Source organism: Heliangelus exortis, chromosome 27, assembly GCF_036169615.1.
Source record: "Heliangelus exortis chromosome 27, bHelExo1.hap1, whole genome shotgun sequence".
NCBI lineage: Eukaryota > Metazoa > Chordata > Aves > Apodiformes > Trochilidae > Heliangelus > Heliangelus exortis.
In genome coordinates this window covers 1,032,879-1,046,250 of record NC_092448.1, presented here as the reverse complement: position 1 = coordinate 1,046,250, position 13,372 = coordinate 1,032,879, and the positions used below count along the sequence as shown (strand labels likewise).

The 13,372-nt window shown below is 52.8% G+C and overlaps 2 protein-coding genes across 12 annotated transcripts in view; one reads left to right on the top strand and one right to left on the bottom strand.

Moving 5' to 3' along the window:
* Positions 1-447: 447 nt before the first annotated feature.
* Positions 448-7,298, top strand: LOC139787843 (guanylate-binding protein 1-like). Of its 2 annotated transcripts, none has more exons than XM_071727194.1 (11): positions 448-694; positions 786-913; positions 1,327-1,436; positions 1,780-1,982; positions 2,111-2,353; positions 3,148-3,428; positions 3,879-4,091; positions 4,216-4,318; positions 4,480-4,673; positions 4,817-4,980; positions 5,129-7,298. In XM_071727194.1, the coding sequence occupies exons 1-11, from the start codon at positions 502-504 to the stop codon at positions 5,265-5,267; spliced, it is 1,971 nt and encodes a 656-aa protein (XP_071583295.1). In that variant the 5' UTR covers positions 448-501; the 3' UTR covers positions 5,268-7,298. The 2 variants fall into 2 exon arrangements, with proteins under 2 accessions (XP_071583295.1, XP_071583294.1); XM_071727193.1 differs by having other exon boundaries at positions 5,067-7,298.
* Positions 7,299-7,827: 529 nt separating this feature from the next.
* BRD4 (bromodomain containing 4) overlaps positions 7,828-13,372 on the bottom strand; it is a 36,816-nt gene continuing 31,271 nt past the window's right edge. For 7 of the 10 annotated variants that reach the window (XM_071727185.1, XM_071727183.1, XM_071727182.1 and 4 more), the window contains 6 exons: positions 11,418-11,530; positions 11,019-11,178; positions 10,477-10,610; positions 9,470-9,681; positions 8,694-8,934; positions 7,828-8,114 (listed from right to left, as the gene is read on the bottom strand). In XM_071727185.1, the coding sequence (XP_071583286.1) occupies positions 8,046-8,114; positions 8,694-8,934; positions 9,470-9,681; positions 10,477-10,610; positions 11,019-11,178; positions 11,418-11,530 (929 nt within the window). In that variant the 3' untranslated portion in view covers positions 7,828-8,045. The remainder of the gene's footprint in view (positions 8,115-8,693; positions 8,935-9,469; positions 9,682-10,476; positions 10,611-11,018; positions 11,179-11,417; positions 11,531-13,372) is intronic. The other 3 variants (XM_071727188.1, XM_071727184.1, XM_071727191.1) reach the window with 3 other exon arrangements.

The following is a 13,372-nucleotide window of genomic DNA, read 5'->3' as shown; positions in this document are numbered from 1 at the left end:
TTATATAAATTGATAACAAAAGGAGGCAACTGGGCTGGTGAAGGGGCTCGAGCACAGATCCTATGAGGAGAGGCTGAGGGAGCTGGGGGTGTTGAGGCTGGAGAAGAGGAGGCTCAGGGGAGACCTCATCACTCTCTACAACTCCCTGAAAGGAGGTTGGAGCCAGGGGGGGTCAGGCTCTTTTCCCAGGCAACTCTCAGAAAGACAAGAGGGCACAAGAGGTCTCAAGTTGTGCCAGGGGAGGTTTAGGTTGGACATTAGAAAGAATTTCTTTCTGGAGAGGGTGATCAGCCATTGGAATGGGCTGCCCAGGGAAGGGGTGGATTCTCCATCCCTGGAGATATTTCAAAAGAGCCTGGATGTGGCACTCAGTGCCATGGGCTGGGAACCACGGGGGGAGTGGAGCAAGGGTTGGACTTGATGAGCTCTGAGGTCCCTTCCAACCCAGCCCATTCTCTGATTCTGTGATTCTATGAACAAAGCCCACGTCTGCCATCAGCAATGGCATCCCGAGTGGCCATGGCAGAGCCTGTCTGCCTCCTTGAGAACAGCCCGAGCAGGGGCCTGGTGGTCCAGCAGGAAGCCCTGGAGCTGCTGTCAGAGGTCACCCAGCCCGTGGTGGTGGTGGCCATCACGGGGCCGTACCGCAGCGGCAAGTCCTACCTGATGAACAGGCTGGCTGCTCAGAGGAAAGGTGAGGGAGGTGCCTGCCCTGGATGGCCGAGGCCCCTGGGGTCTCCTGCTCTTCCTTTCCCACTGCTGACCCCCTGGCATCCTCCCCACAGGCTTCTCCTTGGGCTCCACGGTGCAGTCCCACACCAGAGGGATTTGGATGTGGTGTGTAGCCCACCCCTGCCAGCCTGGACACACTCTGGTGCTGCTGGACACCGAAGGGCTGGGAGACACGGAGAAGGTGTGCGAGGAGCAGGAGCTCCCTTTGTGCCTTCCCAGCACTTTGGGGAAGCTCTGGAAGAGCCAGGCACGGTGCCCAGAGTCAGGGCATTCCCGGTGCCGAGGGTGGGAATCGGTGGCTGTGCTGGGAAAAGGCGACGAGGAGGGAGGTTTGGGGGGAGAGGAGTCACCAAATTCCTCTGCGTTTCTGGAAAAGAGCAGGAGAGGGGGAAGGAAGGGCTGGGGGAGCATTGGGAGAGAGCCTGGGGGCTGAGAGTTGAGGACAAGCCCAGCTGCACAAAGAGGTGGGGATGGGATGGGATGGGATGGGACGGGATGGGACGGGATGGGATGGGATGGGATGGGATGGGGGCTCTTGCCTCTTGGTCAGGGGCATTCAGGCTCTGGGCATCTGGGGCTTTGTTGTTGTTCCAGGGAGACACCAGGAACGACACCTGGATCTTTGTGTTAACCCTGCTGCTCTCCAGCACCCTGATGTACAACAGCAGAGGCACCATTGACCAGCAAGCCCTGGACCAGCTGCAGTATCCTTGGTGGGAGAGCAGCAGCAGCAGCAGGGATGTGGGATGGGATGTGGGATGGGATGTGGGATGGGATGTGGGATGGGATGTGGGACAGGCATGTGGGACAGGGATGTGGGACAGGGATGTGGGCTGAGCAATCCCAGGGGGTTTCTCCTACCTCCTCCTCCTCCTCCTCCTTTCATCCTCCTTGTCCTCCTCATCCTCCTCATCCTCCTCGTCCTCCTCGTCCTCATCCTTGTCCTCATCCTCCTCCTCGTCCTCGTCCTCGTCCTCGTCCTCCTCCTCCTCCTCCTCCTCCTCCTCCTCCTCCTTTTCCTCCTCGTTTCCTTAGCCAGCTCCTCAGCTACGTGCTGACACTATCTGAGCACATCAGGTTGAAAGCAGGACCCAGAAGGAGTGAAGATGAGCTGGAGGATTCTGAGAAATTTGCCTCCTTCTTCCCAACTTTTGTCTGGCTTGTCCGGGATTTCACTCTGCAGCTGGAGCTGGATGGGAAGGAAATCTCTGAGGACCAATACTTGGAGAATGCTCTGAAGCTGAGGGCTGGTAAGGGGCCGGTGCTCTGGTGCTGGAGATGTCCAGCTGGAGATGTCCAGCTGACACAGCAGCATTTTGGGCTGATCCAACAACAAGCCCAGCCCCGTGCCCTCGCTCCGTGTTCTCCCACCCCACAGAGAGCACCCCGGAGACCCAAGGCTACAACCGGACCCGGGAGTGCATCCGTCGGTTCTTTGCGGAACGGAAGTGCTTTGTGTTTGACGTGCCAGCCAGAAGGAAGGACCTGGCCCACTTGGAGGAGGTTGAGGATGAGCGGCTGGATCCCAGATTCCTGCAGCAGCTGGAGACGTTTTGCAGCTACATCTGGGAAAAGGCTCCGGTGAAGAGAGTGCCAGGAGGCCACATCGTAACCGGGAAGCGTGAGTGTCCCAGGGGGGGTGGCAGCAGCTCCTGGGACTCTGCCTGGGGAAGGATCACCTGGAAATGGTGGTGGTGGGGAAAGGCAGAGCTGTTCTGCTGGCTGCTGTCCCTGCCTCAGGGTTTGGAGCTTGGGGATGCTGCAGGTGGGGTGGGAAAGAGGGAGAATAAGAAGGTGAGGAGGAGTGTGGGAGAGAGGGCAGTGGGGAGATGGGAAAGGGGGAGATGGGAAAGGGGGAGATGGGGAGATGGGAAAGGGGGAGATGGGGGGATGGGAAAGGGGGAGATGGGAAAGGGGGAGATGGGGAGATGGGAAAGGGGGAGATGGGAAAGGGGGAGATGGGGAGATGGGAAAGGGGGAGATGGGGAGATGGGAAAGGGGGAGATGGGAAAGGGGGAGATGGGGAGAGGGAACTGGGGAGGATGAGGTGGTGAGGGGGAATTTGGGAATTTGGGAGGCCACAATGGCAGCAGGAAGGGCTGGGAGCACCTTGCTATGCTCAGTGGGGATATTGCAGGGCAAGATGGGGAGTGGGAGATGGGACGAGGGAACTGGGGAAGATGAGGTGGGGAGGGGGAATTTGGGAGGGAGAGATGGGGAGGGGAAGATGGGAAAGTGGGAAATTGGGGAGGGGGAGATGGGAAAGGGGGGAGATGGGGAGAGGGAACTGGGGAGGGTGAGGTGGGGAAGGGGAGAGTCAGGGAGTCTCAGCAGGGATCTGTCAGGAGGCAGGGGGGGCTGGGAGTCGCCCTTGGTCGGGGCTGCAGCGCTCCCATCCTTGTTCCTCCTTGGCAGTGCTGGGGAAACTGGCAGCCTCCTACGTGGAGGTGATCCGGAGCGGGGCAGTGCCGTGCCTGGAGAGCACGGTGATGGCCTTGGCCAAGGCTGAGAACGCAGCGGCGGTGGAAGAGGCTGTGAGGTTGTACCGGGATCTGATGGAGCAGAGGGTGGAGCTGCCGACGGAGACTCTGGAGGAGCTGCTGGAGCTGCACGCCCGGTGTGAGCGGGAGGCACTGGAGCTGTTCCTGGCACGGGCGTTCCAGGAGGAGATGCACTGCGCCCAGGCAGAGCTCATGGTGGGTGCTCCCCCAGGGACACCCTCGTGCCCTTGGCTTTGGGAAGGCGGCAGCAGGGTCCGTGGCCTGGCTGGAAGCTGCAGCCTTCCGTGCTGCCCGTCTCCTGCTGCCTGATTCTCCTCCCTGGGTGTGTGTGTTGTGCAGCCCCTGCTCCCTGGGCTGCTCTCTGCTCCCGGGCTCCTCGCTCCAGAGGTGGCCGTGGCCGCAGAGCGCTCTCCCCATCTCTCCCCTCCCTTCCTCCGTCCGTCCGTCCGTCCGTCCGTCCCTCCGTCCCTCCCTCCCTCCCTCCCTCCCTCCGTCCGTCCGTCCGTCCCGGGCGGATTCGGCCCAGGGATGGACGGGAGATCCCGGCTCCCACCTTGACCTGGCTGGAGGTTTGCCCGGGAGGAGAGCAGTGGGGGCAGCTCAGCCCGGGCTGATGCCTTCTTCCCTCTGCACCTTCCTGCACAGCGCCAGGTGGAGGCAGTCAAGAAAAAGTTCTGCAAGGCCAACGAGAAGGTGTCCCGGGACAAGTGCGAGGCTGCTCTGCGGGACCTCTTCCAGGAGCTGGATAAAAGGATCGGTGACGGCGTCTACAGCGTGCCGGGGGGCTACGAGCTGTTCAGAGGACACCAGCAGGTCCTGGTGGACAAATACATGGGACTGCGTGGCAAAGGGCTGAAGGTAGGAACGGGGCAGCTCCCCTGCCAGGGCAGAGCCTCCGTGTCCCGGCCTCTTCCCGTCAGGAACCATTTCCTCCCCGCTGCTTTGTCTCCTCTTGACCCATCTTCTCCCCGTGGTCCTCCAGGCTCCTGCTGTCCTGCACGAGTTCCTGCAGAGCAGACAGACCCTGGCCCAGAGCATCCTCAAAGCAGACCTCTCTCTGACTGAGATGGAGAAGCAGAAGAAAAGTAATTTCTGGGCTGGAGAAATGCCAGTGTCTTGAGAGGGCCAAGCAGGAGGGAGAGGGATGAGAGTCCTGCTGGGGGGTGGGCTTGGGGGGCTCAGCTCCTGCCCTTGCACCACTTCTCTTTCTCTCTCTCTCTCTCTCTCTCTCTCTCTCTCTCTCCAGTCGAAGAAGAGAGGAATAGAAGAGCTGAGCAGGAGAGGGAGCTCCAGAGGAAGAAGGATGCTGAAGAGAAGGTGAAGTTGCAGGACCAGCTCCGCAGCAAAGAGGAGCACGTGCTGCAGCTGAAGAAGAGTCTGGAGGCTGCCTGTGAGAAGAAGCTGGAGGAGCAGGACAAAATGATCAGACATAGACGCCAGGTACCAAGTGGGAGCCTGCAGGTGGCCGGGGGTGGCCAGCAGGCAGGAATGGCCAAGGGGCCTTAGAGGGGTCCCCCATGCCCTTTGCTTCTTGCCTCTGTGCCCCTCTCGTGGCACACACCATCACCTTGGTGTCTGGGCAGGAGGAGAGAGCGCTGCGCCAAGAGGGCTTCGAGGACAAAGCTGAGCAGATGAACGGGGTGATCAGGAAGCTGGAGGAGGAAATATCTGTGATCGAGCCCAATTATGCTGCCTTGATTGAAATGGGACTCTCCCTCCTCGTTAAAGCTGCATTTTTGATATATCGGTACTTTAAATGAAGGGGATGAAATCCCTCCTGATTCCACATTTTTTCCCTTCTGACTCCTCATTTTTCCTCTCCTGACTCCACAGGTTTTCCCTCCCACCTCCACATTTTTTCCCTCCCGTCTCCACATTTTTTCCCTCCACTCCAGGACTCCTCTGCCTGTCATGGAAAGGATGGGAGATCAGTTCCAGGCTTCTCCCCAACCCTTCTGCTCCCGTTTGGCAGCGATGACCTTGGGAGCTCTGCTCACCAAATTTATCCAGGGATGGGATTTCCCAAATGGGTGAACTCGGAACCCACTGGGGGGTTGCTGAGGTTTTGCTTTTCCAGCACTTGCTCTTCCCTCTTTGTTCCTTATTTCCCCACCTTCATCTCATCTGCTCAGAGTTTTCGGGCTGACCCCGCTCAGTTTTTCCTCCTCCCTCTCTAGCCCTGACTTTCACTTTCACTCTCAGTTCTTTCCTTTTCGGGTCTGGAATATCATCTCCAGGTTCCTTGGGTGGGGAATTAATTCCTTCTTTGGCCTTGTTTGCACCCCCAGCTTCTCTTTCCCCCCTTAAACTCTGCGTCTCTCACCCTCCCATGGAACCCCTCTTGTGATCTCCTTTAAATTCATCATGGTTTTAACCCTGATTTTGGCCTTATTTTTCCCCTTTTCTATTGTTTTTGGAGTTTAACCTTTTCCCTCTTTTCTCTCCTCTTCTTCCTTGTGGCCACAGCCCCTGAAGAGCTGTTGTGTCCAGAATAATCTAATGGAATATATTCATAATAATAGATAAAGCTGTATAGAAATAGTGACAGAACAGCATAAAAACGCTCTGAATGTAATTAATTAAAAATCTTCGACTAATTTTCAAGACTGAAGCTGATTTTCAAGTTGGAAGTTGAAAAAAATTTGTGCCTTTTTTGCACCCCCCAGCTTCCCTTTCCCCCCTTAAACTCTGCGTCTCTCACCCTCCCACGGAACCCCTCTTGTGATCTCCTTTAAATTCATCATGGTTTTAACCCTGATTTTGGCCTCATTTTCTCCCTTTTCTATTATTTTTTTGAGTTTAATTATTTTTCCCCTTTTCTTCTATTTTTTGGAGTTTAACCTTTTCCCCTTTTCTCCCCTCTCCTTCCTTGTGGCCACAGCCCCTGAGGAGCTGTTTTGTCCCCAGAATAATCTAATGGAATATATTCATAATAATAATAAAGTTGTATAGAAATAGTGACAGAACAGTATAAAAACGCTCCGAATGTAATTAATTAAAAATCTTCAACTATTTTTCAAGACTGAAGCTGATTTTCAAGCTTGAAGTTAAAACGAGGCGCGGAAGAAATCTTTAGGTTGAAAACTTATTCTCTTTTCCCCTTTTTTTTTTCCCGGTGGACTTTTTTTTTTTTTCCTTTTTCTTTTAGAATTAATTTATTTTTTTTAAATACTCCCTACCTGATTTTCCCACTCATTTGTAAGGAAATTCCATTCCAAGTGAAGCCCCTGCTGGGTCAACGTGTGGTGCATGGCACCCATGGGTGCTGCCCCCTCCCCCCATCCCTCCCCCCCCTCCCTTTTCTCCCCTTTTCCAGGCTGCGGCGTCCCCACCCTGGGTGGGGGGGGAAGAAATAGGGCAAAACCCAGCGATTTTTTTAAAAAAAAAACCAAAAGAGCTGCGTTTATTCCATCAGGGCACAGACCCACCGGCGACGGCGCGAGGGGACGAGGAAAAACCGAGCGGCGGCTCCGGGGGGGCCCAGGGGGGGTTTTATGGCACTGAGGGGGATGAGACTGACAAAATATTATAATAATAATATTAATAATAATAATAAAATTAATGGGGGGGGGGAGGTGGGGTGAGGTGGGGAGTGTCCACCCCTTGCCCCCACGTGAGACCCGGGAGATTGTGAGATTTTTTTTTTGGAAAAGTGGAAAAACGTCAGGGGTTTAATTAAAAAAAGAAATCAGCTCAAGGAATGAGGAAAAAAAAAAAAAAAAAAAAAAGAATTGGGGATTTAAAACAAAAAATAAAGAAACTGGGTGGGTTTTGGGGGGAAAAGGGTCAAGAGGGAAAAAGGGTTGGGGGGTGGATTTGGGGGGTCCCTAAAAAAGAGGAAAATGGGGATGGAGGAGGGAAAATGAGGAAAGGAATAATTAGGGGGGGAGGAAAAAGAGAGGGAAAAAAGGAATAAAAGGAGAAAAAGTGGAAAAGTGAGGGAGAATGGAAGGAGGAGGAATAACAGAGGAAAAAGGGGGGAAAATGGTAAAGCAAAATGAGAAAAAAAGGAGGGGAAAGGGAAAAAATAAAGAGTAAAAAGAGAAATCAAGAGAAAGGAAAAAAGCAGAAAAAATTACAAACAGGAAGTAAGGCAGGAAAGGGAAGAAAAAAAGGGAGAAAAGGATTAAAATGGTGAAAAGGAGAAAAAACATACGAAGGAGAAAAAATAAAAATGAGTAAAAAAGGGGAAAATTTCCACCCCCCTGCACCCTTCCCAGCACCTTTTCCAGCCCCTATCCTGGATAACCCACTAAAAAAAAAAAAAAAACCAAAAACAAACAACCCAAAAATGGTTGAAAAAGAACCAAAATCACTCTAGAGGGGGCACCTGTTCCCAGGGTGGGCTGGAGGTGCTGAGCACAGGGACTGTGAGGATTTGAATTCTCTTTTATATTTTTGGTGAGAAAAGAAGGAAAACTAGGAGGAAAAAAAAAAAAACCAACAAAACACAACTCATAAAACAAAGGAAAAAGCCCCAGAAATCTGGGGGGGAGGGGGGTAAGGCCGAGGCACCGTCCCGGAGAATCTTTTTTTTTTTTTTTTTTAACACTTTAACTGAGACTCTGAAGCTTTTTTTTTTCTTTTCTGTTGTTGTATGTGGTTTTTTTTTTTTTTTTTTTTTTTTTTGGCCAGGGGAAAGGAAAGAGAGGGGGGGAAAAAAAAAAAAAAAAAGGAAATTTTTTTTTTTAATTTTTTATCAATTTTTTTTTTGTGTGTGTGTGTAGTTTTTTTGTTTTTGTTTTTTTTTTTTCCTTTTTTTTTTTTCTCCAAAGAGTTGAGGCGGGAGGAGCTGTGGCTGCTCCGGCGTCGCTAGAAAAGATTTTCCTCAAATATCGCCAATAAATCGCTCTGGAAATTCATGTCAATCGTTGCTGCCATCTGGAGAGGATGAAGAAAAAGAAAGATTTAATTTTACAGAACGCTTTAATTTTCAACTTTAAAAATCAAAATTAAAAAAACTAAATTTAGATCGCATTAAATTTCAATATTAAATTTTAATCGCATTAAACTTAAATATTAGATTTAAATCGTGTTAAATTTCAATATTAAATTTCAATATTAAATTCAAATAACATTAAATATTAAATTTAAATTGCATTAAATTTAACTAGACTTAAATTGCATTAAGTTTAAATATTAAATTTAAATTGTGTTCAATTTAAATTAAATTTAAATTATGCTAAATTTAAGAATTAAATTTTACATTACATTTAAATTAAAATTGAAATTAAATTAAAATTACAGAATTCCCAGGATTTTTTCATTATTTTGGCATCCTGGGGGATTTCTGAGCCTTGGAAAGGGTTTTTTCCCCATCAAGAAGTTTTCTGCTATCCCCCAGCAATTCTTTTGGTGCCTCAGGGATTTTTTTTTCCAGATTTTTCAGCATTCCCAGGATTTTTTTTTTTTTCCCCTTTTTGGAGCTTTTTTTCCAGGTGCCTTTGGTTCCCCACTCACCGCTTCCCGGCGCCTCCGCTCCTGCTCCCGTTTCCGCGCCATCTCCCGCTGCTGGTCCAGCATGGACTGGGAGGACTGGGATTGGGAGCTTTGGGCCTGGGGTGCCGGCGCCGCCGACACCGACACCGGTACCGGGGGTGGTGGTGGCGGCGGCTGCTGCTGCTGCTGCTGCTCCTGGCGCCGCCGAACCTCCTCGTGCACCCGACGTGCCTGCTCCAGCGCCTCCTCGTCCTCCCGGCTCCTGCCAAAATCACCAGGAGAAGCCATCAGGAACTGGGAAGGTTGGGTGATCCCTCAAGAAGGTTGCACGATCCCTTGAGAAGTTGCGTGACTTCCCAAGAAGGCCGGGTGACCTCCTGGGAAGGTTGGGTGATGCCCTAAGGAGTTGGATGACCTCCCAAGAAAGGTTGGGTGACTTCATAGGAAGGTTGGTTGGGTGATTCCCTAAGAAGCTGGGTGACCTCCCAAGGAAAGTTGGGTTGGGTGACTTCCCAGGAAGGCTGGGTGATTCCCTAAGAAGTTGGGTGACTTCCCAGGAAGGTTAAGCGATTCCCTAAGAAGTTGGTGACCTCCCGGGAAGGTTGGGTGATTCCCTGAGAAGTTGGGTGACCTCCCAAGGAAGGCTGGGTGACTTCCCAGGAAGGTTGGTTGGGTGATCCCCTGAGAAGTTGGGTGACCTCCTGGGAAGGTTGGTTGGGTGATTCCCTAAGAAGTAGGGTGACCTCCTGGGAAGGCCACCCCAAGGCAGGTTGTGGTGATGGTTGTGGTGGTCCCACCTCATCCTCTCCTGCTCTCGCCGCAGCCGCTCCTTCTCCCTCTCCACCTGCTCTGCCTGGGCCTTCAGGGCCTTTTCCCGCTCCTCCTTCTCCCGCGCCGCCCTCTTGAACTGCTCGAAGCTGTCGCTGGAGGATTTGGCAGTGGAGGAGGGAGTGGTGGGATGTTTCTGCACCAAACTTGCCCAGGAACCCATGTTCTTGATTTTCAGGTCCTACAGAGAGGACAGAGGGGTGCCCACCATCAGCAGGGACATCTCCAGCCAGAGCAGGTTGCTCCAAGCCCTGTCTAACCTGATCCCCACCCTGGGATGGGGCAACCACAGCTACTCTGGGTCAACTGGAATCTCAAGAACTTCTTGCCTGGGTTCATCTCTCAGGTTAAAGCTGCTGCCCCTCTGTCCCATGGCTCAAAAGTTTTTCTCCACCTTCCTTCTACCTGGAGAGGCCACGAGAAGGTCTCCCCGGAGCCTTCTGCAGGCTGGAGAACCCCAACTCTCAGCTTGTCCTCACAGGAAAGGTGCTCCAGCTCTTAGATCATCTTCATGGACTCCTCTGGATCTGCTCCATGTCCTTGGCCTGAGGATCCCAGAGCTGGAGCATCACCTGCTGGCCACAACACTTCTGACGTAGCCCAGGAGACATTTTTGGCATGGTCCTTGCCAGCTCATGGCCAACCTTCCACCCACCACCAACCTCAAGTCCTCCATGGGGCTGTTTCTCCATCCCTTCACCTGAATACCAAACCAAGGACCTTGCAGAACCCCAGGAGGTTCCTTCTGGACCTTCTCCAGTTCCCTCTGGATTGTCCCTCTCAGCCCTTAACTTGGTGGAGGTCCCATCTCCAACCTCCATCAGGAATTTTGAGGTGGAAAACACCAAATCTTGGTCATCCACCACCACCAAGGTCCTGCTCTGTTTTCGCAAGTTTTGGTTCTGAATTTTGGGAAGTTGTGTCCCAATTTTTGTTTTTGGGTTGGTTTTTTTTTTTGGGACCTGGGACTCGTTACCTTTTTGGGAGCAACTGGGGTTTTGGGCTCCTGTTTCTGCCGATCCTTCTCCTGCCCACCTGGTGGTGGAGGGTTCTGCTCCGGGGGTCGGATCACGGGACGTCCCCCCCCCTCCATGGGCTTCATCTCCGTCCCTAAAACCCAAAAGATCCCTTTAGAACTTCTGGGTGTCCATCAGGAACCCCCAAAATGGGGGGGTGGGGGTATGTGAGCCACTAAAATGGAGGTGATAAGGGGTCTCCACCATCAAACTGGGGTGATGAGGGGTTCTCCACCACCAAACTGGGGGGATGGGGGGTTCTCCACCACCATGGGGGGGGATGGGGGGTTCTCTACCACCCCCATGGGGGTCCCAACCACCCAAACTGAGGATGGTGGGGGGGTCCAAGACACCGACACGGGGGCGATGGGAGAGCTCAACCATCGAAATGGGGTGGTGGGGGTGGTCTCCATCACCAAGATGAAGGTGATGGGGGGTTCTCCACCACCACCACGGGGGTGTTGGGGGGGTTCCCTCTCCAAGGGGCGTGTCCCTGACTCACGCTGTGGGATGTGGGTGGGGGGTTTGATGCTCTCTGAGTGTTTGGGCGGCTCTTGCCGCAGGGGAGGGCTGAAGGTCTCGTTACGGATGACAGGAGAATGCATCTTCTCCTCCTTCACCACCAAGGGCTGGGATTGGACGACGGAGGGGGCTCTCAGCTCCTGCCATGACCAAGAACGAAAAGAAAAAAAAAAATAAATCCAAAAACAGGTCAAAAAAAGGTCCCAACGTGCCCCTTCTCTCCCGCAACCCTTTAAAGTCCCCCCTTTGCAAACCACTGGCCAAGTGGCCCCCCCCTTGGGATTCCAAGATGTTGGTTGACCAAAGGTGCTGATGGGTAGAGGGTGGTCCCCAGTGGTGGTGGGACCCCCTGGGTGGGTGGTCCTGCTTTCCTTTTTACCTGTTTTTTTGGCTGGAGAGTTTGTTGAGGTGGCGACTGGTGGACCAAACCCTGGAACTGCGGCATCTGTGGGGAATGCATCATGAGAGGGGAAGGGGCTTCCCTCAAGTGACCTGGGAACAGTTTGGCACCAAATCAGTGAAGTGGCCTCACCACCAGCACGCACCAAAAATCAAAAAAGTCACCTAAAAAAAGAAAAAAAAGCCCCCAAAACCCCCCCAAAAGCTCCTTGGCACACCCACCAGCGCCCCTTTGTCTCCCCCCTCAAACTTGGTGGCCTTGGGATGTCCCCAGGGGACCCCCTGTCACCTCCCTCCTGCCACCAGGTGCTGCCACCAGCCAATAGGAGCAGAAGATGCTCCCAGGTGGCCTCTGCAGTGACTATTTGTGGTGGCCCTCCATAATTTCATCCTTTCTCCTTGTTCTTCTGGTGCTCCAGAGACATTTCCAGCTCCCCTGGTTCGTGTTGGTTCCACCAGCACCAGGAGGTGTTTGGGAGCCACCAGGCTCCACCTTGGGCATTGTATCCAAGCTCATCCTGTCCAAGCTGCCTGCATGCAGGAGAAGCAGCTCCAAGTGCTGCCTTCCATCCCTCCATCCCTGAAGTTTCTCCTGCCTACACCCACGGGATGACTCTGGGAACAAAGACCCAACGAGCCACAACCTGAAGAAGCCAAGGGAAAGGAGGAGTGAAACCTCCCCAAACCAGAGGTTTTAGGGGTCTCTAAAGTTTCCAGAGATGTTTTCCAGCAGGGAATGATGGTGGTGGCACCACCCAGCCCATGGCATTGGTGGAGATCTGGGATCTTCCAAGCCAAGTCTGAAGGCTGATCGCTGTGGCCATGTTATCCCAGCTGCTGCTTCCCATTTCTGAGGTGGTTGGAGGTCACAGGCCTCCCGGATCTGGACTTCTGATGCCAACCTCAGAGCTGTCCTGAGAACTGAAGTCTGAAATACTTCAGATCCTCAAAGATTTCTGGTCCTTGTTCCTTAAAAATCTGAAAACTCCACGGAGTTCTTCAGAAAACTGGGATGTTTGGGATCCTCAAAAATTCCAGGTCCTTGTTATTAAAAAACTTGAGATCCTCGAGGGCCTCAAAGACCTCAAGATCCTCAAAGATTTGGCAGCAAGATTCTCAAAAACTTGAGAAAAAAAAAAACTTGACCGACATTCCCAAAAATTAGATCCTTGATTTCCTCAGTAACCTGTGACCCTCACGCTCCAGAAACTCCAGATCCTGGAAAATGTAAGACCCTGGGGACCCTCAGAAATGAGGTCCTTAAGATCCCTGACTTCAGAGATCTGGGATCCCCGAGTTCCTCCAAGATTTCCAAGCCTCAAGATCCTCAAAAATGAGAACCCTGAGATCACCCTTCCGGGAAAATCAGAGATCCCCGGGGTTCCTCAAACACCCAAAGATCCTCAACACACACGAGATCCTCAAGTTCCTCAAAATTACTTGGGATCCTCGAGTTCCTCAAAAACACAACGCCACGACACCGCGACCTTGTGACACCGCACTGCACTGCCATGATGTGGCAACACCGTGACATCGCAACACCGCGACACAGCGACATCGCAACTCTGCGACACCGCGCTGCAACACCGCGATGCTGCACCACAACACACCGCAACACCGTGACATCGCAACACCGCGACACCACACCGCATCACCATGACGTTGCAACACTGTGACACTGCACCGCGACACCGTGACATTGCAACACTGTGACACTGCACAACACCACGACACCACACCACGTCACCGTGACATCGCAACACTGCGACGCCACACCATGACATCGCAACACTGTGACACTGCACCGCAACGCCGCACCACAACACCTTGACATCACAACACCGCGACGCCGCACCGCACCGCCGCGGCACCGCAATGCCGCGACACAGTACTGACACTGCACCGCACTGCTGCACCGCAACACCGTAACTCTGC

What these genes read in the sequence shown, in the direction of transcription:
- LOC139787843 (XM_071727193.1), top strand. Translation starts at nt 502, where the DNA reads ATGGCATCCCGAGTGGCCATGGCAGAGCCTGTCTGCCTCCTTGAGAAC. An exon ending in GCGCCCAGGCAGAGCTCATG is followed by an intron (nt 3,429 to 3,878) that starts GTGGGTGCTCCC and finishes CTTCCTGCACAG; the next exon opens with CGCCAGGTGGAGGCAGTCAA. An exon ending in GATGGAGAAGCAGAAGAAAA is followed by an intron (nt 4,319 to 4,479) that starts GTAATTTCTGGG and finishes CTCTCTCTCCAG; the next exon opens with TCGAAGAAGAGAGGAATAGA.